The 20,846-nt window shown below is 33.7% G+C and overlaps 5 protein-coding genes across 6 annotated transcripts; 3 read left to right on the plus strand and 2 right to left on the minus strand.

The window, feature by feature from the left end:
- The first annotated feature begins 2,625 nt into the window (after nt 1-2,625).
- On the plus strand, nt 2,626-3,097 carry LOC126668116 (uncharacterized). The gene is made up of 2 exons (XM_050361331.1): nt 2,626-2,629; nt 2,694-3,097. Exons 1-2 carry the CDS (start codon nt 2,626-2,628, stop codon nt 3,095-3,097), a joined length of 408 nt encoding a protein of 135 aa, XP_050217288.1.
- Nucleotides 3,098-4,235: 1,138 nt separating this feature from the next.
- On the plus strand, nt 4,236-8,399 carry LOC126670244 (phosphatidate cytidylyltransferase 1). The gene is made up of 12 exons (XM_050363927.2): nt 4,236-4,350; nt 4,454-4,550; nt 4,916-5,169; nt 5,317-5,468; nt 5,598-5,739; nt 6,125-6,281; nt 6,731-6,778; nt 6,866-6,952; nt 7,363-7,491; nt 7,585-7,641; nt 7,780-7,863; nt 7,980-8,399. Exons 2-12 carry the CDS (start codon nt 4,473-4,475, stop codon nt 8,067-8,069), a joined length of 1,278 nt encoding a protein of 425 aa, XP_050219884.1. The 5' UTR covers nt 4,236-4,350; nt 4,454-4,472; the 3' UTR covers nt 8,070-8,399.
- Nucleotides 8,400-8,508: 109 nt separating this feature from the next.
- Nucleotides 8,509-14,125, minus strand: LOC126669898 (trigger factor-like protein TIG, Chloroplastic). Its single transcript, XM_050363537.2, has 13 exons — nt 13,783-14,125; nt 13,618-13,701; nt 13,365-13,493; nt 12,842-12,930; nt 12,493-12,676; nt 11,629-11,716; nt 11,112-11,266; nt 10,683-10,775; nt 10,500-10,592; nt 10,186-10,266; nt 9,926-10,075; nt 9,391-9,486; nt 8,509-8,837 (listed from the first exon to the last, which is right to left on the minus strand). Exons 1-13 carry the CDS (start codon nt 14,080-14,082, stop codon nt 8,760-8,762), a joined length of 1,620 nt encoding a protein of 539 aa, XP_050219494.1. The 5' UTR covers nt 14,083-14,125; the 3' UTR covers nt 8,509-8,759.
- Nucleotides 14,126-14,839: 714 nt separating this feature from the next.
- Nucleotides 14,840-16,952, plus strand: LOC126669053 (uncharacterized). The gene is made up of 3 exons (XM_050362357.2): nt 14,840-15,231; nt 15,413-15,547; nt 16,542-16,952. Exons 1-3 carry the CDS (start codon nt 14,920-14,922, stop codon nt 16,671-16,673), a joined length of 579 nt encoding a protein of 192 aa, XP_050218314.1. The 5' UTR covers nt 14,840-14,919; the 3' UTR covers nt 16,674-16,952.
- Nucleotides 16,953-17,028: 76 nt separating this feature from the next.
- LOC126669052 (grpE protein homolog 2, mitochondrial) lies at nt 17,029-20,444 on the minus strand. Of its 2 annotated transcripts, none has more exons than XM_050362355.2 (6): nt 20,061-20,444; nt 18,617-18,842; nt 18,339-18,532; nt 18,052-18,219; nt 17,820-17,948; nt 17,029-17,513 (listed from the first exon to the last, which is right to left on the minus strand). In XM_050362355.2, the coding sequence occupies exons 1-6, from the start codon at nt 20,208-20,210 to the stop codon at nt 17,418-17,420; spliced, it is 963 nt and encodes a 320-aa protein (XP_050218312.1). In that variant the 5' UTR covers nt 20,211-20,444; the 3' UTR covers nt 17,029-17,417. The 2 variants fall into 2 exon arrangements, with proteins under 2 accessions (XP_050218312.1, XP_050218313.1); XM_050362356.2 differs by having other exon boundaries at nt 18,635-18,842; nt 20,061-20,443.
- Nucleotides 20,445-20,846: the final 402 nt, after the last annotated feature.

Below are 20,846 nucleotides of genomic sequence, written 5' to 3' on the forward strand. Positions count from 1 at the left end.
AAGTTTTCCGGCGACTTTCCAGCAACTTTCCGGCGACTTTCCATCAACTTTCCGGGCAGTTTTCCGGCGAATTTTCATCAACTTTCCGGGCAGTTTCCCGACGACTTTACGGGCAGTTTTCCGGCGGCTTTCCAGCAACTTTCCGTGCATTTTTCCGGCGACTTTCCGGCGACTTTCCGGGCAGTTTTCCGGCGACTTTCCATCAATTTTCCGGGCAGCTTTCCGGGCAGCTTTCTGGCGACCCTTCCGGACAGTTTTCTGGCGACCCTTCCGGTCAGTTTTCCGGCAACTTTCCGGGCAGTTTTCTGGCGACCCTTCAGATACATTTGGATTACTCCAGGCAGCCACCATCCATCCTCCGGCAACCTTCTGTTGACCCTCCGGCCATAGCCACCTCCGGGTAACTTCCGCCGACCCTCCGATCAGTCACCATTCACACTCCGGACACATCCATCTAACTTCCGGCGACCCCTCTAGGCAGCCGATGGCCACCTCCGGATGTTTTTAGCTTTCACTATATATAAAATATATACACACCCTTATAAAATACATTTGGTTGATCTTCAGATGACATTAAATTGAATTTTGGTTGACATTCAACTGATTTTTATTGAAATTTGGTTCATCATTTACATGTAGATATTAAATTTGATTTGATATATTACATGTAGATGTTAAATTTAATTTGATTTCAAATTTATATGGAATTGATAACAAATTTCAGTAATTAATATTTAAATAAATAAATTTCAATAAAGATAATGAAAATATTTGGTTGATTTGCGGTTGACATTTAGTTGGTTTGCAGTTGACATTTAGTTAATTTACGGTTGACGTTTAGTTGATTTTAGTTGACATTTAATTTATCTTTAAAATTTGGTAAAATTATAAAATAATGACTTTAACAAATTTAAGCGAACTCTTCAAAACAGTAAAAATTGTCACTTGTCAGCATTAAGAAATAAAAAAATAATTATAAATTTGATTTGATATGTTACATCTAGATGTTAAATTTAATTTGATTTCAAATTTATATGAAATTGATAACAAAATTCACTAGTTAATATTTAAAATAAATAAATTTTATTAAAGATAATGGAAATATTTGGTTGATCTTCGGTTGACATTAGATTGATTTACGGCTGATATTTAGTTGATTTGCGGTTGACATATGTTTGATTTACGGTTGACATTTAGTTGATTTTAGTTGACATTTAGTTGATGTTTAAAATTTGATAAAATTATAAAATAATGGCTTCAACAAATTTACGGGAACTCTTCAAAACAGTATAAATCGTAACTTATCAATATTAAAAATAGTAATAATAGTTTTGAATTGTGTCACGGAAGAAGTTTTGAATTCCAATTCCACCAAAGCAAAATGATATTTTATTCTACTTTTTAAATGTTTTACCAAATGTCGAGCGACTCCATGGTTAACTTTATACATGTAAAGATAAATTTAATGTGATTTCAAATTTATATGTAATTGATAACATATATAAATATATAATATCTAAATAAATAAATTTCGTCGAAGATAATATAAATATTTAGTTGACATTCGGTTGATTTATGGTTGACATTTAGTTGATTTAAGTTGACATTTAGTTGATTTTAAGTTGACATTTGATTTATCTATTGTTGACATTTATTTGACTTTTAAATTTAATTTTTTTTAAATAAGTGATTCAACTGATTAAAGTAAAACCGTCAAAACATTAGAAGTAAACGTTTCCCAACATTAAGAAGGGGAAAATAGTAATAATTGTTTTGAAATGGGTTCGAATTCCATTGAGAGCAAAATGATTTTTATTTATTTTTTTTAAAATTTGACCACTTTTATAAACATACAACCGCGGTTGACATTTTACATGTAAAGATCAAATTTATATGTAATTGATAATAAATTACAATAACTAATATTTAAATAAATAAATGTTGTCAAAGATAATAAAAATATTTGGTTGACATTCGGTTGATTTACAGTTGATATGCAGTTGATTTTTGGTTGATCTGTTGTTGACATTTGTTTAATATTTAAAATTTAAAAAATTATAAAATAAGAGTTTCAACATATTCAAGCAAAACCGTTAAAACAGTAGAAACCGACGTTAGTCGATATTAAAAAGAAAAAAATAGTAATAATTGTTTTGAAATGTACCGGGGAAGGAAAAGGAAATATTATTGATATTTGGTTGACAATTAGTTGATATGTGGTTGATTGTCAGTTTATTTGTAGTTGATTTTCGATTGATATTTAATTTATCTTTAAAACCAGTCAAATTATAAAAGAAAAGTTTTATTAAATTTAAAAAATTGAAAGAAAATAAAAAAAATTGATAAAAATTTATAAATCTTTTAAAATATATATTATAATATAATCTGCATTTGTATATTTAGCGTTAAAAATAATAATTTATAGTAAGTATATTACAAAAAAGTTATTTTAAAATTATATATAATTTATTTCAGGTTGACAACAAGTTTACAAGAGGTTTAGATTTAGTTTACATGCACTTTCATAATTATTATGGAGTATTTGTATATATAATAAAGAGTAAACAGATACAACAAATAAGGTTTGCCTTAGTGGTTAGACTCTTAGCCAAAGGGAGGAAGGTCATGGGTTCAAACCACACTAAGAGCAAATTGCCATTTTATTTAATTCTTTTAATATTTGACCACAACAGTTGACCGATTGACCACTGTTGACCGCCGACCATTGACCACTGTTGACCGCCGACCGCCGCCGCCGACCGCCGTTGACCGCCGGTCCGACGCCGTTGACCGCCGGTCCGACGCCGTTGACCGCCGGTCCGACGCCGTTGACCGCCGGTCCGACGCCGTTGACCGCCGGTCCGACGCCGTTGACCGCCGGTCCGACGCCGTTGACCGCCGGTCCGACGCCGTTGACCGCCGGTCCGACGCCGTTGACCGCCGGTCCGACGCCGTTGACCGCCGGTCCGACGCCGTTGACCGCCGGTCCGACGCCGTTGACCGCCGGTCCGACGCCGTTGACCGCCGGTCCGACGCCGTTGACCGCCAGTCCGACGCCGTTGACCGCCAGTCCGACCACCATCCCCTGATCGGTTAGACCATTCCCCAACTGGTCAGACCATTTTTGGTCCAACCGCCACCTATTCCCTTATCTTGATGAGGGGTAAAATTGGCTTGTAAATATTTTGAGGTATAAATGAAAAGATGTAAAATAAAATGAGAGATTTCTGCATATAATTTTTTTTTGAGTCGCTAACGTATACTTTTATAGATATTGAGACATATGGTGTAATTTCCTCATATTTTTACCGTATTCACGAGGTGAATTCTCTATTTTTCTTCAATCTAAATCGATTTTCTTGCATTTTCTTTCGTCTTCCACGTGGCAGTAAAGGGTACTGCAGCAGGAGTTTACTATTGTATTCATCTTTTCACTTATTTTATTGGATATCTTTACTTTTTAAAATCCTCCAATTGGATTATGAACTATTTTTCTGTACAAATTAGTCACTTAATTTTAAAACTTGTATGATTATGATACTTTTGACAAATTGCTCTAAAAAAATAAAATAAAAATAGCTGCTTCCTTTCTTCTTCTTTTGTCCATTTTTTTCTTTTATATCACCATATTATTATTTCGGATTTTTTATTGATCGATGACGGTTTTATTACTATTAAATTTAAATTATTTTGATAAATATAAATTTTATCTCAATTATGTTTTTATTTACGATTTTTCAAAAACTTTTCTTTATAGATGATATATTTTCATTTATAGAATCAATAATATTATCAAGTACTTTCTGTATAAATACATTGATATATTTATTTAAAGATTAAAAAGTTGATTAATGGTTTAAAATAACCATTAAATAAAGTGAACAAATTATTAGATTACATACTCATAGAACTATATCAACTCGATTGAAAAATAAATATTTTTTTTAATTATTTAATTAAATTTCTTTCTTTTATACTTCTTAAATATATTTTTTATATAATCTTTGACTTGTACTTTTATTTTGATTAATGAAATATTTATCATTGTCAACCAAAAAAATTGAATAATATAAAACTTAATTAAAATTTTACTATATAAAACTATATTTGAAAATATTAAAATAGAATATTAACACTATAAGAAGAAGAACAATTGATTTTGGTAAAATACAAAGTTCAAACAGTGAGTTTGTATATTTTAAAAAAGTTAAGAGGCTAATACACAATTAGCATTCTGTTTGGTTGATGAATAGGTGAGAGATAAACACAAACCGAAATTAAAAGTTATCTATGCAGATTCGAATATTTTATTTTATTTTCATGAAAATTAAAAGAAAATCTCATACACATGTAAGCTTATACAACTTGGCATTGTTCATATATTTTCTTGAGATGTAATTATTTCAATTTTCTTGTTACAGGATTAGTTTTAATTTTTGATTTGTGTGGGCAGTAATTATATGTAGGTAGCCATGTCTATACACAAGCAGGAGCATAATACAAGCTCACCGTCAACGCCTAGAGTTCGCCATCGCCGGCGTTCTAATGAGGTAATTTTCAGTTTTCAGGAATTCTCTGATGAAATTTAGGTTAGAGTTAATCAAGTATTTAATTGCGTAGTTGGCTGTTTTGTTCTGATGAGAAGATTTCTGATGTGTTATTAGTGTTTATTTGTTTTATTGTAAACTGAGTAGCATAGACACTTCATTCAATCTTACATTTTCCGTATTGTAAATGTTCCGGAAATTTGGCGTTTCGGACAGGAAACTTCACTTTTAACATAGAAAATCTTAAAATAGTAAATAACATTGTTTCGTCGTATTAGTGTTCAAGTGTCTCGTTTTTCCGTATGCGCATCCGTGCTATATGTAGAGATATCTTGTGATTTTTATACATTGTTTTTGGGGATATGCAGGTTCCTAATGAGACGAGCAGATCGAATGGCAATTACTTGCTCACTAATGACCGAGATAAATACAAATCAATGTTAATCCGAGCTCACTCGTCTTTATGGATGCTTGGGGGATTTCTGCTCAGTCTTTACATGGGGCATCTTTACATTTGGGCAGCGGTTGTTGTTATCCAGATATTTATGGCAAAAGAGCTATTCCATCTTCTCAGAAGAGCTCATGAAGATAGGCGTCTTCCTGGTTTTAGGCTTTTGAATTGGTGAGACGCGCATGTTTTACTTAATTTGGCGTTGAACAAAATGAAAGTGAAAGTGTAGGCGTAGCATCATTTTTGACAACATGAATTTTATTGATATGTCTATGTGACCACAATGTAGCAGTTTTTTTGTTTGTTTGTTTGTTGCAGGCACTTCTTTTTCACAGCAATGCTTTTTGTGTATGGCCGTATAATCAGTCAACGACTTGTCAACACAGTAACTTCAGATAAATTCTTATACAAGCTTGTTGGTGGCTTGGTTAAGTATCAGATGGCTATTTGCTACTTTTTGTATATTGCAGGTTTGAGAATTTACCACCTCAGTTCTTATTCCAGTATTTATTAATGTTGTATGTACCTCCTTGGTATTCAGAGAGATCATTCTTGATGTTGCAATGGTTAAATAAAATATGCTGTCTTTGATCTGTCAGGTTTTATGTGGTTCATTCTTACGTTGAAGAAGAAGATGTACAAGTATCAATTCAGCCAATATGCTTGGACGCATATGATTTTGATTATAGTATTTACGCAGTCTGCTTTCACTGTAGCCAACATTTTTGAAGGGATATTCTGGTAACACGAGTTTTATTGTAATCCTACATTGTCATGTTTAGCTAGTTGATACGAAATCTATATTGCCCGAGTATTCATTATTCTCTTACCTGCTACATGTAATGGCTCAAATTGGCAGTCTTTCAATTAAATTGAAAAGTACTTAAAATGAATACCATTAGTATAATTCTTAATTGCAAGGGAGTGAATCTATCGAATCTGAGTGTTTCAAAGATTATTTAGATATAAAGGTATCTCATTTCTCCTTTTGATTCTGAACACCAGTTATACAGCAGTTCGATCTACTTATCCATTTGTAGTTAACTGATACAATGCTAGTTCTTTCTTCCTCCAGTTATCTTTCTTGAACTTCCATAATGTTTGAGAACTCGTGATGCATATGCAGGTTTCTTCTACCAGCATCTCTTATTGCTATCAATGATATTGCTGCCTATTTCTTTGGTTTCTTTTTCGGGAAAACGCCTTTGATTAAGTTATCTCCAAAGAAAACATGGGAGGGTTTCATTGGAGCATCAGTTGCAACAATGATTTCAGCATTTGTGGTAAGCATCATCCATTCCTCAATTGACGGTTGGTACACTGTTAAAGAATCGGACAATAATATTGTTAGTGATAACTAATAAGTAATCATAAAGTATGCTAGCTATAGCTGTACTAGTGGCTTGATTACAATTCTCTACAAAAATTTATGTCATTTTTTGGCTTCAGAGCAATGTTATTAGGCTAATAAAGGATTTGAGCAGTAGGGAGTATGTTTTTGTGTTTATTTTCTGTTGTTTGGTTGAAATATTATGATATTTTGTATAATGTAAATTTCCAGAGAAACTGAGCTGATTCTGTAATACCAGCTAGTTCGAATATGCTAAGTTGCTAACTTCACTATTTCCCAGTTGCAAAAAACTAGTAATTTGATAAAATTGTTAAATTATTTACCTTTTACAATTCTTACCACATCTAACGATTTAATTTATTTCTATCGTATGCCAATCAGTTAGCAAACATACTGGGGCGTTTCCAGTGGCTGACATGTCCAAGGAAGGTAAATCACTCAAGAGAAAATTACTGCTGTTTTATGAAATTTTCTTAGGCTATTTCATATGTTTCTAATATGGTTGGAACCTTGCAGGACTTATCAACAGGGTGGCTTCAGTGCGATCCTGGTCCACTATTTACACCGGAGCATTATTCCTTACCAGGATGGGTGCCTGATTGGGTGAGTGAAAAGATCAATGTAGATAATTTCAAGATTCTTAACCATGTTTTATAACAAGTGTGAATGACATGACTCTTTTATGCATACGATAATTTTTTTCTAACATGTAGATAGTTTATCACTTTCAAAAATATTTAGTTCAAAGCATCCTCGCTTCTGTTTGGTTTGACAGACTGAATGAAACAATTCCAAGCCAACAATCCTTTGTTAATTTTGGTCGAGCACAAATTTGTGCTTCATTCTTGTTTCCTGTATCTATGAATGGTTCAATGTTAGATTTCTCATTGAAGTGCACTTGCACTCTTAACTATATGTTAACCTGGATTATTCTGTATGCTTGAAATGTTTGAATACAGCATATTGTTTTATTTCTCTAATTAGAGTTTAAAATTTGATGGATGTGCTTGCAGTTTCCTTGGAAAGAGTTATCGATTTTGCCGGTGCAATGGCATGCTTTATGTTTGGGTTTATTTGCCTCAATTATAGCACCTTTTGGGGGCTTCTTTGCTAGTGGTTTCAAGAGAGCTTTTAAGGTCAAGGTAATAAGCTGGTCAATAGCTATGTGGATATTTCTTTAACTTTTCCGAATGCTAACGTTCAATCTCTCTCTTTTGTCTCTTCCTCAAACTTAGGATTTTGGGGATAGCATACCTGGACATGGAGGTTTTACCGATAGAATGGACTGTCAGGTAAACTGCTGCAATTCTTCGATAGTCTTTCATCTTTTCGTTTTATATTGCATATGCCTTTAATCTCTCTGTTATTTATACTCCTCGGACAATAGAGTTTTAACAGTTTTATTTCTCGTGTCAAATTGCTTACTGCAGATGATAATGGCGGTTTTTGCCTATATCTATCATCAGTCATTCATTGTTCCACAAGACTATTCAGTTGATATGATTATGGATCAGGTAGGCCTAAAACCATGTCCTTTGTTACTTATTTTAGGCTTGAATTAAGAGATGACGCAAAAGAAATTTGCTTGCCACCTGGCATGAAAAAAATTATCTCAAAATTTCTTGTGTAGATAATGGGAAGCCTTACTCTGGAGGAACAGCAAGCTTTATATACGAAATTAGGGCAGATTTTCAGAGAGAGACAATGGGGACTAAATTGAAGTTCTATAAGACGATTGTTTATCCCGCTCGCTACAGCTTATGGTGTAATGTCGTGTTTCTTGTGAACATCAACCGAGTAGAAACAGGTGATGGGGGGAAGATTAGGTAGGAACTTTTTATGTTTTCTTCAATTGAGTGTTCTTGATTTGTTGTTTAGCCAACATTTTCCAGTTATATGCTGTCAAATATTCCAACCTTTGTAAATTATTAGCTCAGCTGGGATTTCCCCGTCCCTTCATATGACTACTTTTTGTGAAGAAATGTACTCAAGTCGACTGTACTATAATTATCATGTCAAAAAGAAAATGAAAAATATTGACTTTGGTTTCTTTTCTTGTTATATTGATTAAATTACTATCATCTGTCGATTTTTTTATTTTTTTTGTATTTTAAAAAAATTAGTACTTTTTTCATTTCAATTATTAAAAAAATTCAATGTTAGGAAGCAAATAACAATTTTTTGTTATTTTCTTGAGCTTATTGATAATGTATTTGAAAATTTGGTAGCTTCAGTTCTATGAAATGTTTTTAATGTAAAACCTGCACTTCTTCCCTATAGAAATACAAAGTTTACACTCTCATTCTCCACAATTGTTAGCCTAGGAATCAAAATTTTGAGAATCGAAAACTCTATAATGCTTCTTCTACATAACCGTTTGTGGTAGTAGTACGGAGTATGCCTTCATATCTCACCTGGTTATATGTTGAATTTCCGAATGCTCGCGCAACCATTCAAGCACCTTTGCTCCCTCTAGTATCTCTTGCACCTATCAAGAGTACACAAATTCCTCATCAGAAGTTCCATGGCAAGAGTTGATTGGGAGATAAAATGTGTAAAACGAATATTTGATTATGAGCCAAACTTAGGCGGGTTCGGGCCAGGTCTAACCAGCTCCGACTCTTTTAGATGCAAGTTCGATTCCGGTCCCCAAATTTGGCCTTTTAAATTGAATCTATGCGGATCGAATAGATCTTTTCGAGTTTCCGTGGGATTTTAATGAAAAATAAAAATTCAAATCCATCCGTAAAAATATGGCTAATGTGGGTTGAACTGGGCGGGATTGATAGTAAAATTACTTATCCATGGCGGGTGCTCGGTCTATTAAACAGGTCTAATTAGGATGAACTCCTCCCTTACAAATGAAAAGTAAAGCTAAACTGAATGGCCTTCCACTCTCCATGAGTGCAGCACTTACTCTAAAATATATTTCCAAGATACTATAACAGTTAAGACAGTCTGAGAGTTGCCTGGAGGGCTCATTGCAAAGACAAAGAAATGGTCAAAATATGGAAAGTTAATGAATTTGCAACTGTACTAACCTGATCCTTCACGTTCGCCTCGTCGTATTCTTGTTTGTGGCGTTTGAATTCAGCAACCGAGTTCTCAACTTCTTTGACAAGTTCCTCCGTTGAGAACTGCATTAAAATGCGAAAACAAATGCATTGAGAGCTTATCAAACAGTTGAAAAGTTGAAATAAAACATTCAAAAGACAACTGTGGAAAAGCTACTGTCAACTGTTAAATTTCAAATAACAGCTCATAATGGTAACAACTGAATCAAACAATAACCTCGTTATGGGACCATAAAGTACCACAAGGTGAGCAAATTTTATCACATATCAGATTGTAATAAGAGAGAATATGTTAACCCTTTATTTGGTTCAATTCTAGTTTAAAATTCAATTCATTTGGAAATGAATTCACATAAACACGACCCATTTTACCAAACTTAAAAATAATTACGACATGAATGTCTGAATAAATCAAACACAATTATATTCATTTACATATAAATTCCACAAAATTTTGTGGAATTCATTTGATCCAAAACGCATGATAAGTGAACATCTATACCTGAAGATTTTCACGTCTGAATATGTCTCCAACTGCCAGATTTTGTTTTATCACTTTTGAAATGTTCTCCTTTTGGTTTTCTAGGTACTCATTAACAGCCGTCGGACCAGATAGAGTTGCCAGCTGTTGCTCGTTCAGTTTCATATTTGCCTGCACCAGAGGAATGCAGATAGAATTAGTGCTATGCAAATGTGCATACCCACAGAGACTAGCAGCCATATCAGTCCACAAAAAATAAACTCGAAAATCAAGGAATCAACCTGGATTTGGAGAAGTCTAGCTCCATAAAGCTGTCTACCTTGTTCTTCAAACATGGATTTAGGAATGTCAACCTCCACCATCTGAAAACAAGTTGAAACATTAATACATCAAAAACTCGAATTCTGGAGCAGAATGGAAAATCTATGTAGAGACAACCAACGATCACGCCAATGGTCCATACAGCACATTGCTAATAATGATTAAGAAAGCCTTATGTGAGATTGTAGAAAAAACAATCCCCAGCTGGCACAAGATCTAAAAATCGGGAGATTAACTAATTCTAGGAATTGCCACTTCCGAGAATAATTGTAACCTTGCAAAGCTGTTCAAGAATTGCATTATCAGTTGCCTGGTCTTTTGCTGCTTTCTCCGCATCTAAGCATATCTGCAACAGTGATTCCTTGACCTAGAATTTAAAAGCAGGTTCTTGATGAGTTGAATTGAGATGAATCCAACGCGTAAGTATGTACACTAAAAGATTTTATGTAAGGATTACCTGCTGTAAAGTGGTGCACCCAGGGAATAGTTTGTCAGCAAGGGAGTCGTCCAATTCGGGCATAACTCTGTAAAATAGTTCATTGCATTGAACCTGAAATGGAAAATGCAAGTCATGAACATATAAAATACAGTCTGAAGCAAGCAGGCATTTATTTCAGCAGAATAAAAGGAAAAATCTTGGGTTTTTGTGAAAACAGTTTCTAAATATCCTTCTTTCTGATGATTCTGAAAGCTGTTAACTTACATGTAAATTTGCAATTTAGATGCAAAATAGAACGTTGAAGCAAGCTTTAAAGTCAAACAAAGTAAAAGAACAAGATGACTAGCCGGCTAGGGAGGTACTTGCTCCAGAAATTGAATAAAAATTCAAAAAAATAAAATAAGGCATGGAAATTAAATTAATACAGAATTACAGATGGTGACTCACAGTAAACTGAGCATGAACACCCCGAAGATTTTTTTGGCTCCATGATTCAGGAAACACAAGCGGGAACGACTTTGTTTCACCTCGTTGAATTCCAATTAAAGAATCACGAAAACCAGGGAGTACTGTATCCCCATCCTCTGTATCGAAGTGAAAACCTGCACAGAAATGGCATTGGGATTGAATTGTCAATAAACTAGGAACTTCTACTCGTTATTAAATATTCTTAAAAAATATTTAAAATTGCATCAGCATAATACAATATGGGAATTAGAAGGCTAAATACAGCAGAGCTATATAAAACAGTTATACCATCATGGCATCATTCCTGGCCAGATCCCTGAATTTTCTAAAACTTCAAGTCAAGGACTAGCAGACAATATAATAGGAGAAATCCATCAATTTACGCATTTTCAATTTTCGACAGTTTCACATCAATTATGGGTATGATATGTTTCTAGGAATTCCAAAATGTATAGAAATGACTATATAACATAAGATCAAGCATATATTGCCAAACCTTTACTCTCTGCATCTGGGATATTTTGAACACTTGATTTATCATCAGACTTTGTAGCTGAAATATCAATCACAACAACATCGCCAACCTGTGGAAGTTTTAATATAAATTGTCAGCCTAATGTAACAAACAGGGAAGGTAAAAATAAACGCAACCTTCAGATTTCAAGGTACTCATATGATATTAGAGCCTAAAAAAGGTTCAGTTCTGACCACTAATTAAAATGAAAGTTTATCGAAAAAGACTAATTATTGATTGGATTAGTCATCAATCATTTGGCATAATTGGCACTAATTTTTGTAGCCTATTCACTATGTACCACTACAAAGTTATAAGTTTTACTAGTTACTGACGTATAAACTTCTTCCCAGAAGACAAACACACCGAGAATTTATCAAGTGAGATTCTTTTATGCAATGGAGTTCAATATGCCAAATATTATTTCAATTACCACAAATTTGTACATATAAATTCTAGACATTAGCTATAATTATGATTAATAGTCTAATACATTGTATCAAGGTTATAAATGAAAAGCATTTTCAGAGAGAGCCAGGATTATAAAATTTGGCATTAGAAATGCATAACTTCCTCTTCATTCTTTTAGTGCAAAACAACACTCGAAAAAGAACAGTGTACATGCTGTTGATTATCTATCAAACATATTCACAGCATATTGTTTAGACAAGCCTGTGAAAGCTGTCACAATAGAGTGCGCGCTTAGATAAATATTACAACTCAATTCTTTTTGGATTTACTCCATCCAAGTTCTTTTTAAGGAAATAACATTGCCATGAAGCTTTAAACCCATCAAATTTTGAAATTGAAGAGAAAAGTAGAAAATAGAACTTAAACATTTTTCACCTGTAGTCCTCTGTCAGTTACGACTTTCAGGGCACTGAGGGCTTTATGTCGGCGCCTTAATTCTTTTTCAGAAGCGATCTGTGCGTCAATATCACTATCTATTTCAACAACAATCTTCAGGTTTTTGTATCCATTATCCGGGACCCATTTGACTTCAGGAACCACATCAACAATAACGTCGTACCTGGACCATAAGTCCTTTCAAAGAGCAGTTCCATAAATCGTATGGATTGCAATTTAGTAACACATACCTTCCAACTCCTTAAATAATACCTTTTACTTTAACAGTATGTATTTTTCAAATCTACCCGAAGTATATATAATTGGGTAAGTAGAAGATAGAAAAAACCTGAGAATGTTGAGAGAAGAATAAGTCTTCTCCATTTCAGAGAATCTGGTTGCTATGCGAACTGAGTCCCTCAAAGCCCTTCCAGTCACCTAAGAAACAGAAGACCAATAGCAATAAGATGATAGTTCTCTAGTAAAATGCATAAATTTGACGTAATACTTCCACAATGCAGCATCTGGTGAAATAAGAGAGGTATATTTTCGATTTATTGCAGGGAAGAACAGTAATGAAAGAAACTGCAGTAGATTAGATGGACTAAAAAAATGTTCAAGCTTCAAAACAAACTTTTTGACAATTAATGCGCCATGTTATGCGTTAGGCATAAATCGATTCCTAAAATTCAAAGGCAATTTACTACAAAATGCATAAACATGTCCATCCGGGATTGTTCATTGATCATTTAATGCTCATGGAGCAATTTTGGAGCTTCTGCTTAAAACTTACGCATACATACGGAACCAAATTTCAACTCCTTCTAAAACATAAGAACTTATAATCTAAGTAAGCAACAACTTGAACATACCGAATTCATGGCATGTGGAAGTGTCCTCTTCAATACAGATTCAACAGTAGCCTTATGAATATTTTCCTTGCCAACATAACCTACAAGAATACTCTCCGGAACATTCTTCCCAGGTCGAAATCCAGGAACCTGCAATCCCAAACAAACTTTTACGAAATCATTCGTCTTTTTCCTAATCTTTACCAACATAAATAACCAAACAACAGCACACCATTACATTTTCCAAAAAGAAAATTGCTTAAATTGAACTTACCTTAGCTTCCTTCATGAATTCTTTCATCACCCTTCCGTAACATTGATCGCATACAGCCGAAGGAACCTCAACAGACAACCTCAACTGCACAAAAAAATAATACAAAAACCTCAAGAATTGAACATTCATAACTTCAAATTAATGAAATGTGAAAAATTTACTGACTCTTGAATTGGGTTCTGGAGACTCAGTGACTTTAATGTCAGCTGGAAGCTTATCTTTTTCGGGTCCGTAGTCCAGAGAAGTTGACGGAGACGGTGACGCAGATTTACGAGCACAGACAACCGTTGGATTATGGGTTTGGCGGGAAATTAACGAAATTTTCTGAGAATTTAATGAACTGGTATCGAATTGTAAGAAATGGGGTTTAAGATTAATAGAAAAAAGTGATGGATTTTGAAGAAATTGAGGGGTTTGGTGTTTGGAATTTAGAAGGCCTGTTCTCAACCTTATACAAAGCTCCATTTTTGTCTGAAGTAAAAACTGGTTATCAACGGAAATATATGGATATGGTAATGGAACTGGAAGTATGGAACTTACAAAATTGATAGAACTATCTTCACAAAATTACAGAAAGGCTCCTAAATGTTTACACAACTTTACTTTATGTCCCTCTTCTTTTAAAATTAATTATCTTAGCTTCTACTTCAATTCATTTATTTTTATTTTTATTTTTCAGTTTTTCTTTGAGTAGAATTTCATTTTCACTTTTCATTTTATTTTTTTTCATTGTTAAAAATAATAGTACTTCCTCCGTCAAATAAGTGATTTACACAAACACAAACATTATAAAAATAATTAATTAAATGGGTTAAAAACTAATTTTTATTCATCTTTTCAATTTTTTTTACATAATTTCTAAATATATAACTAGTATTTTAATGATTACTTTTTTATCTGATGTAGGAATTTTTTTTTTTAATAATTGAAGAAGGTCAACATTTGTGAAAAAAATTGAACTAACGATCTAGTAAATTGTTATCAAACACCTATACCATTTGACTGCAACTGATTGTAATAATATTTTATTATTTAAAACAATATAATTAAATACCATTTAAAATGAATTTGGGTAGATTTATCAAATTTGAAAGTTACTAGTATAATATTAAAAACGGCATTGGTAATTTGTAGAAACAGATAAAAACGAGCGCGAAGGAACATATAAAACGACGTAGTTGTATAAACATAAAACGCAGTATAAAAAGACAGAGGTCCTTCTTTTAAAAAATCAGAGCCCATAAAAAACCGAGATAACGGGTTCTCGGAGCGAGACGGTAAAAGAACCAACAGAACAAAACTATGGAAGGCGTAGGCTCCAGATTGGGCCGCTCGTCGTCTCGTTACGGCCCATCAGCAACCACCGTGTTCAACGGTCCGGTGAGAAAATGGAAGAAGAAGTGGGTCCACGTAAGTCCCACCACTTCTACCACCGGTAACCGCCACAATTCTCACTCTAACAGCCGCTTCAACAACAACAGCAGCAGTAGCAACTCTCGTCTCGTCCTTTGCCGGTGGACCCCTCTCTCCTCTTCCGCCTCCACCGCCGCTGCCGGAGTAGATAACTCAGCTTCCCCTGAGGAGCCTCCGAAACGGAAGTTCCGTTACACTCCGGTGAGTGTGTAAAATTTTGGTCTTTGTTGGTTGCTTAGGGTTTCTATATGTGAAGTTAGTAAAGTCTTGGTTTTGAGTAAATGGGTAGGTTTTGATTTGGGTTAAGTGAGTTGGGTTTGGTTAACTGGTTCGATTGAGCATGATTTTGATTTTGATTTTTTTTTTTGGTTCTTGAGCAAAGATTGGTGTACTAGAAGAGAAGAGAAAAGCGGCTAAAAAGGATGAGAATGAAAGTAATGAAGGTGTAACTAACCAATTGACTCCAATGGAAACTCCCAAGAATGATAGTGACTCTGAGACGAAGACTGAAAATCAGGTTTCAGTTATTTTAACTGTTCGTATTATTTTGTTGAATTATTTATGCATAAATTCACAGCTGATGATGCGAAAACCGGAGTTGGCCACGTCATTAACCTGTCAACGTGCAAATCCGGCTTCCAAATCATCAATTTTCACCGAATTCTCATTCAATATTCAATTTACCAAGAAATTGTAGTTGGTTGACATATTTATCAATTTTTGTAAAATGTGACTAAAACGTGTATTGGTGGTGAATTTATACGTAAATAATCCTATGTTTTTTTATTTCTGGCTTTCTAGTTGTTTATCTTTTTCATGGGATGGTTTTATGTTCTGATCATGAAGTTTCTTTAAACTTGCACAGTTCTGCTTAATACTGGAGAGTTAGTATTTTCTTTGGATTTGATGAGAAAAATACTAGTTTAATCATCGTCAGTAGATTTGTTCAAGATTTTACTTCTTTTTATTTTTATTTTACATGCTGATGCAAGGAATTCTTTTGTGTGTCGAAATATGGGAGTGTCTATCTCTTTTTATGTTTGTCTTGGTAGAAAATTACATGGAATCGGATCGAGTGAAATAAATTGACAGTTTTTTTTTTCATGTGCACAATTGTTCAAGATTTGGTGCATTCTCTCTCCTACTCTTGGCAACATAATGTAATAGTTCTTGATTTGTAATGTATCTCCTAATTTGTTATAGAAAAGAAAGTTTCTATGATTCTCTTAGTATCCTTTTCCCATTGATTCGATTTAGCTCTTCTAATAAAGAATTTATCCTTCGTTTTACATCCATTTGATTGTTGGCATAGTTTTCCGATTTGCCCTTTTTTTACCTTACTACCTTGGCAATTGATTACTGTTTGATGATATGTTCTCATAAGAATTTCCCGTAAGAGTAATAATTTTTCTCGTTATGAAAATGAAATGGAGAAATCATGTTTAAGAAATTAAATTTCAAATTGTCTGATCAAACTCGCTGAGCTGATGAGTGGATTATCTGTGTTGCAGGATTCAAACATGAGTAATTTGGATCTGGGGTTGTGCTTGAAAGGCCATAATAATGACCATGATTCTGCTGATGAGAGTAATGGTGGTCAAGTTAAGAAATCAAGTTCAGGTGGCTTTTGGACACCCAGTTGACATCAAACAGCTCTATTATTAGAGTCATCATGCTTAAATATCCTTAGTACTCTATTGTAGGAGGAGCATCATTGCTTCTTACTGTAATTGTGATTTGTAATTTGTAATTGATGGTAGTAGACTCCGGTGGAGTTTATTGATGAATGTTTTAGGTTAGTTATTGGGATTGTACATAGTTGTTAACTTGTGATGTTTACCACTAGGGGTGGCGTGAATGAACGAGTCGAAACACTGTTAAATTTGATTCTAAATTCAAATTTCGACTCGAGTTCAATCTAATTTTATTTTAGAAGTTTAGTTCAATTGAGTATAGAACTTTAGGACTTGATTAATCCCAATGGTAATGGAGATGCTCTTAGATAAATATGGCCAATTTGAGATTGAACTTCATAAATAATGGCAATCTTACAGTTATGAGACCATGGTTAGGTTCTTCAGCAAAACATACAACAATGTTTCTGGTTTTCCAACAAAACAAGCAAAAGTTCGCCAGCAAAAACCAAATTATATCATGAAGTTGTGTCCTACAAATCCATGCCTGGCAACATGAAACTTGTATCATAAGCTAAAAAGTAATGCTCAGTCGGCAGCATAATTTATGGCCGATAAGTATTAAAATATCGAGGACAAAAAAATTTAAGATCGTAATAGGCTACTCTGGGAAGACGACATTACATTCCCTTTTTTCTTGTTTCTTGAAAAATGCAAAACTTGCAAAATCTATACCCTTGTCTTTAAACAGATCTAATTGTTTGAATTTGATTCTGTATCATTCTCTACTTCTGCAGTTACGCCAACTTCAGCTGGTCGAATAACACGTTCATGAAGAACATATCCTGCCTGCAGTTGATAACACAACAATGAAGCAGTTTAAAATGCAGTTAGAAAGCTGAGTCAATAACATTCCAATCCATTGACTTGCAATGGTGAATTCACGGGTATACATGCACATTTAAGATGTACAATAATTAAAACAACAATTACAAGAACTGCTATACAATATTAAGAATCACCCCCATCCTTAACAGCTCTAGTGTAGAAGTTTTTTTTCTTCTCCTTTAAAAACAAGAGCTGACAAGTTTCATTCGTTCAAATTGATAAAAATGTTGGGTAGATAAGAATTATTTAAGGTTAGTGGCACGATACCTTTAAAACTGCTGCAACTGTCCCAGGAGGCTTAGAAGAATCCGGTACCTGGAATACTGCATTATGCTTATGTGGATCAAAGGGCTCATCTACAGGCACATATTTTTCAATTCCAAATTTCCTAAACACCTGAAATCAAAAATAGCATGTAACTTCTCAGCAATAAAGCAAGCTGCATAGCGTAACAGATCTCAGCTTGGTGACAATTGGTAAAATATTAAGAGATGATTACGTCTGCAAGCTGTTTTTCGGTCATTTCAACTCCCTCCAAAAGTGTTTTAAGGAGCGGAACTGCCCCAGCGGAGTCGGTAGATGTATCAATTTTTGAGAAACTTTCTTTGACAACTGAAGAAGCTCTTCCTAGATTGTCAGCAACATCAAGTAGGTTCTTTGCAAAATTCTGCACCATATCCAGAGAGATTTTCATACACGGTACAATTTCCATATACAAGAAAATGAACAATGAACTTCTATAATGAGCCCACAGCTATACATGAAAGAAAAATATTGGTAAAGTACCTGTATGGAAAACTTTTTAGTGTTTTCCGCTTCACGTTTTGTTCTTTCCATGACATTCTCCATTTCTGCATATGTCCTAAGAACTTTATCTTGCATTTTTTCAACTTCTTTGTGCTTCAGCTTCAGAAGCTCTTCCTTTTCAGCCACAAGTTTCACCAAATCATCCATAGATAGATCCTCCTCAGCATCTGAATCTGAATCAGAAAATGCAATTCGTTTACTACCTCTTCTTCTTCTGCCAGATTGAGACATGTTTGATTGGGATTCAGAAGTAAAACCTGACTTTTTGGTCTCACCAGAAGTAGAATCTTCCGGCCGATCAGAAAGCTTTGATTCTCCATTTGATTTTTCTGATTCAGCATTTGAGGCGTCGCCATTTTTCTCCGCAGTGCCCCCCTCCTTTTCGTTAGCCTCAGGGGAAGCAGATGAAGCAAATCCAAATCGTTGAAATGGGGAAGAACTAAAGGCTGAATGATGAAATAAAGAGACCTGGCCTGCAACAAACTGCAAAAGAAGACAATTGTCTTCAACTTAAACTTTTGAAGAGGTAATCTAATTTTTTAAAAAGGCAAGTGTTGCTGTAATGCATATATGCGCAAAACTAGCTTAACGTAATCAACTTTATTATGAAGAGGTAATCAAATTTCATCATGAGGGCAAGTGTTTCTGTAATGCATATACGCGCAAAACTAGCTTAAGGGCTCTCCGCCTACTGACTCGAGAAAAATTCAATTATACTCCCAAGTTAAACCCTCATAAAAGTAACCATACGATTCGGTTCTAAATCTTGTAGCTAATCCTATAAATTGGAGTGTAATCTACAAAACAGCATAGCTTATTACACAAAATCTCATAAATTCGTATGCTTTTTTGAATTCTTAATTATAACTAGGCTTAATTCCTTAAAAAACCCCCACCTTGCACTTTTTCTTCGTTTATACCCTGACCTTGTAAAAACACAATTTGTACCCAATTTTGGGTTTTTATGTTTCATCCCTACCCAAAAGTATTAAATTGTACTTTTTTCATTTGCAAAAGAGTTTAAAACATATTTTTTTCTATTTTTAAATATACAAATAAACCCTTAAACTTAAAAAATAATCAAATACATCCAAATAATTAATTAATTTTTTTAATTTTATAAAATAATGAAAAAATTAAAAAATTTATTATTATTTTAAATTTTTTTGTCGGAAATATTTTTTAAAATAATTTAAAAAAAATAATAAATAAAAAATTAAAAAAATTCGAAAATATTTTATTAAAAAATTAAAAAAAATTATTATTATTTTTAATTTTTTTGAAGCAATGGTATTTTTGTACTATTAATAATATTAATATCTAATTAATATATAAGTTAAAAATGAAGGATTGTTTTAAACTCTTTTTCAAATGAAAAGAGTACAATTTAATACTTTTTGGTAGAGATGAAACATAAAAACTCAAAATTGGGTACAAATGGTGTTTTTACAAGGTCAGGGTATAAACGAAAAAAAAATACAAGGTGGGGTTTTTTTAAGGAATTAAGCCTTATAACTATGTTTACGAATTCATTCTCCGAAATCCCTAACCGAAACTCAAACCATTGAGTTAAACAATCAATAAATTCTTATGGAAACCCTGCTCAAAATGAAGGTATTTCAGTTAAAATCCTTAAACCCTAGTAAAACCCTGGTAAAACAAACTGCAGAAATTGAACCGTTTTTTGTGTCAAAAGCTTACCTGGTTAGGATTTAAATGAACCAGAGAGTCGATTTGATTGGAGAAGATGGGCGATTGCTGTAGTTTCTGCGACGGAGAGAGGAGGAGGAGGGGGGAGCGTCGACCCACGCTCCTTGAGACGCGTGATAAAGCTACTCTAGACATTGACATAGCTGAAGGGCAAAGTGGGTATATTGAGAGAAGTAATTGTAGAAAGAAAAATGAAAGGAAATATAAGAAGCAAAGCAGTGCTTGGTGAGAAAGAAATGAAAAGAAAGGGTTTTAGTTTAGAACAATTTTATTGACGAATTTACCCCTGTAATTGAGGAATTTATGAGTGTAAGTGAGGTTTTAGAAGGGTGATATTGTAAAGTAATTTTGTTAAAGAGGTTAGGTTTGGAATGCTCCAGAAACTTTGTGGAGGTGAGGAAGCTAATTGAAAGGATACTTGGAGGGGTGATAAAAGAAACGGTGTCGTTTAAACAAATTAAGCTTAAGTCCTTGATTTTGTAAGAAGTGGACTACTAGGTCCATGTAAATTTTTTCACCTATTTAAAGCTCACGCTTTTACAAATTACAAGGTCATGAAAGATGAGAAATTGAGCTCTAATTATTTTTTTATTCTTATAGATTGAAAACTACAATAGGGATCCTGCATTTCAATTATTCATATATTTTTAAATGACTTCTTTTTTATTTAATTCTCTATTTAGAATAATTTTCATTAAAAATCCCTTCATTTTCGTTTCTTCCACCATAGCTCATAAAAATAAATTTGTAACTATATTTTCGTTTAAAATTCATATT

Source organism: Mercurialis annua, linkage group LG2 (genome assembly GCF_937616625.2).
Source record: "Mercurialis annua linkage group LG2, ddMerAnnu1.2, whole genome shotgun sequence".
NCBI lineage: Eukaryota > Viridiplantae > Streptophyta > Magnoliopsida > Malpighiales > Euphorbiaceae > Mercurialis > Mercurialis annua.

Excerpts from the sequence above, each read along its gene's own strand:
- LOC126670244 (XM_050363927.2), top strand. The coding sequence starts at position 4,473 with ATGTCTATACACAAGCAGGAGCATAATACAAGCTCACCGTCAACGCCT. Across the intron at positions 5,170-5,316 it reads GGTTTTAGGCTTTTGAATTG|GCACTTCTTTTTCACAGCAA; the intron begins GTGAGACGCGCA and ends TGTTTGTTGCAG. Across the intron at positions 6,779-6,865 it reads GGCTGACATGTCCAAGGAAG|GACTTATCAACAGGGTGGCT; the intron begins GTAAATCACTCA and ends GGAACCTTGCAG.
- LOC126669898 (XM_050363537.2), bottom strand. The coding sequence starts at position 14,082 with ATGGAGCTTTGTATAAGGTTGAGAACAGGCCTTCTAAATTCCAAACAC. Across the intron at positions 12,931-13,364 it reads TTCCACATGCCATGAATTCG|GTGACTGGAAGGGCTTTGAG; the intron begins GTATGTTCAAGT and ends TCTGTTTCTTAG. Across the intron at positions 9,487-9,925 it reads TCAGACGTGAAAATCTTCAG|TTCTCAACGGAGGAACTTGT; the intron begins GTATAGATGTTC and ends ATTTTAATGCAG.
- LOC126669053 (XM_050362357.2), top strand. The coding sequence starts at position 14,920 with ATGGAAGGCGTAGGCTCCAGATTGGGCCGCTCGTCGTCTCGTTACGGC. Across the intron at positions 15,232-15,412 it reads GGAAGTTCCGTTACACTCCG|ATTGGTGTACTAGAAGAGAA; the intron begins GTGAGTGTGTAA and ends TCTTGAGCAAAG. Across the intron at positions 15,548-16,541 it reads AGACGAAGACTGAAAATCAG|GATTCAAACATGAGTAATTT; the intron begins GTTTCAGTTATT and ends TCTGTGTTGCAG.
- LOC126669052 (XM_050362355.2), bottom strand. The coding sequence starts at position 20,210 with ATGTCAATGTCTAGAGTAGCTTTATCACGCGTCTCAAGGAGCGTGGGT. Across the intron at positions 18,220-18,338 it reads CTAAAAAGTTTTCCATACAG|AATTTTGCAAAGAACCTACT; the intron begins GTACTTTACCAA and ends GATATGGTGCAG. Across the intron at positions 17,514-17,819 it reads CAGTTGCAGCAGTTTTAAAG|GCAGGATATGTTCTTCATGA; the intron begins GTATCGTGCCAC and ends TATCAACTGCAG.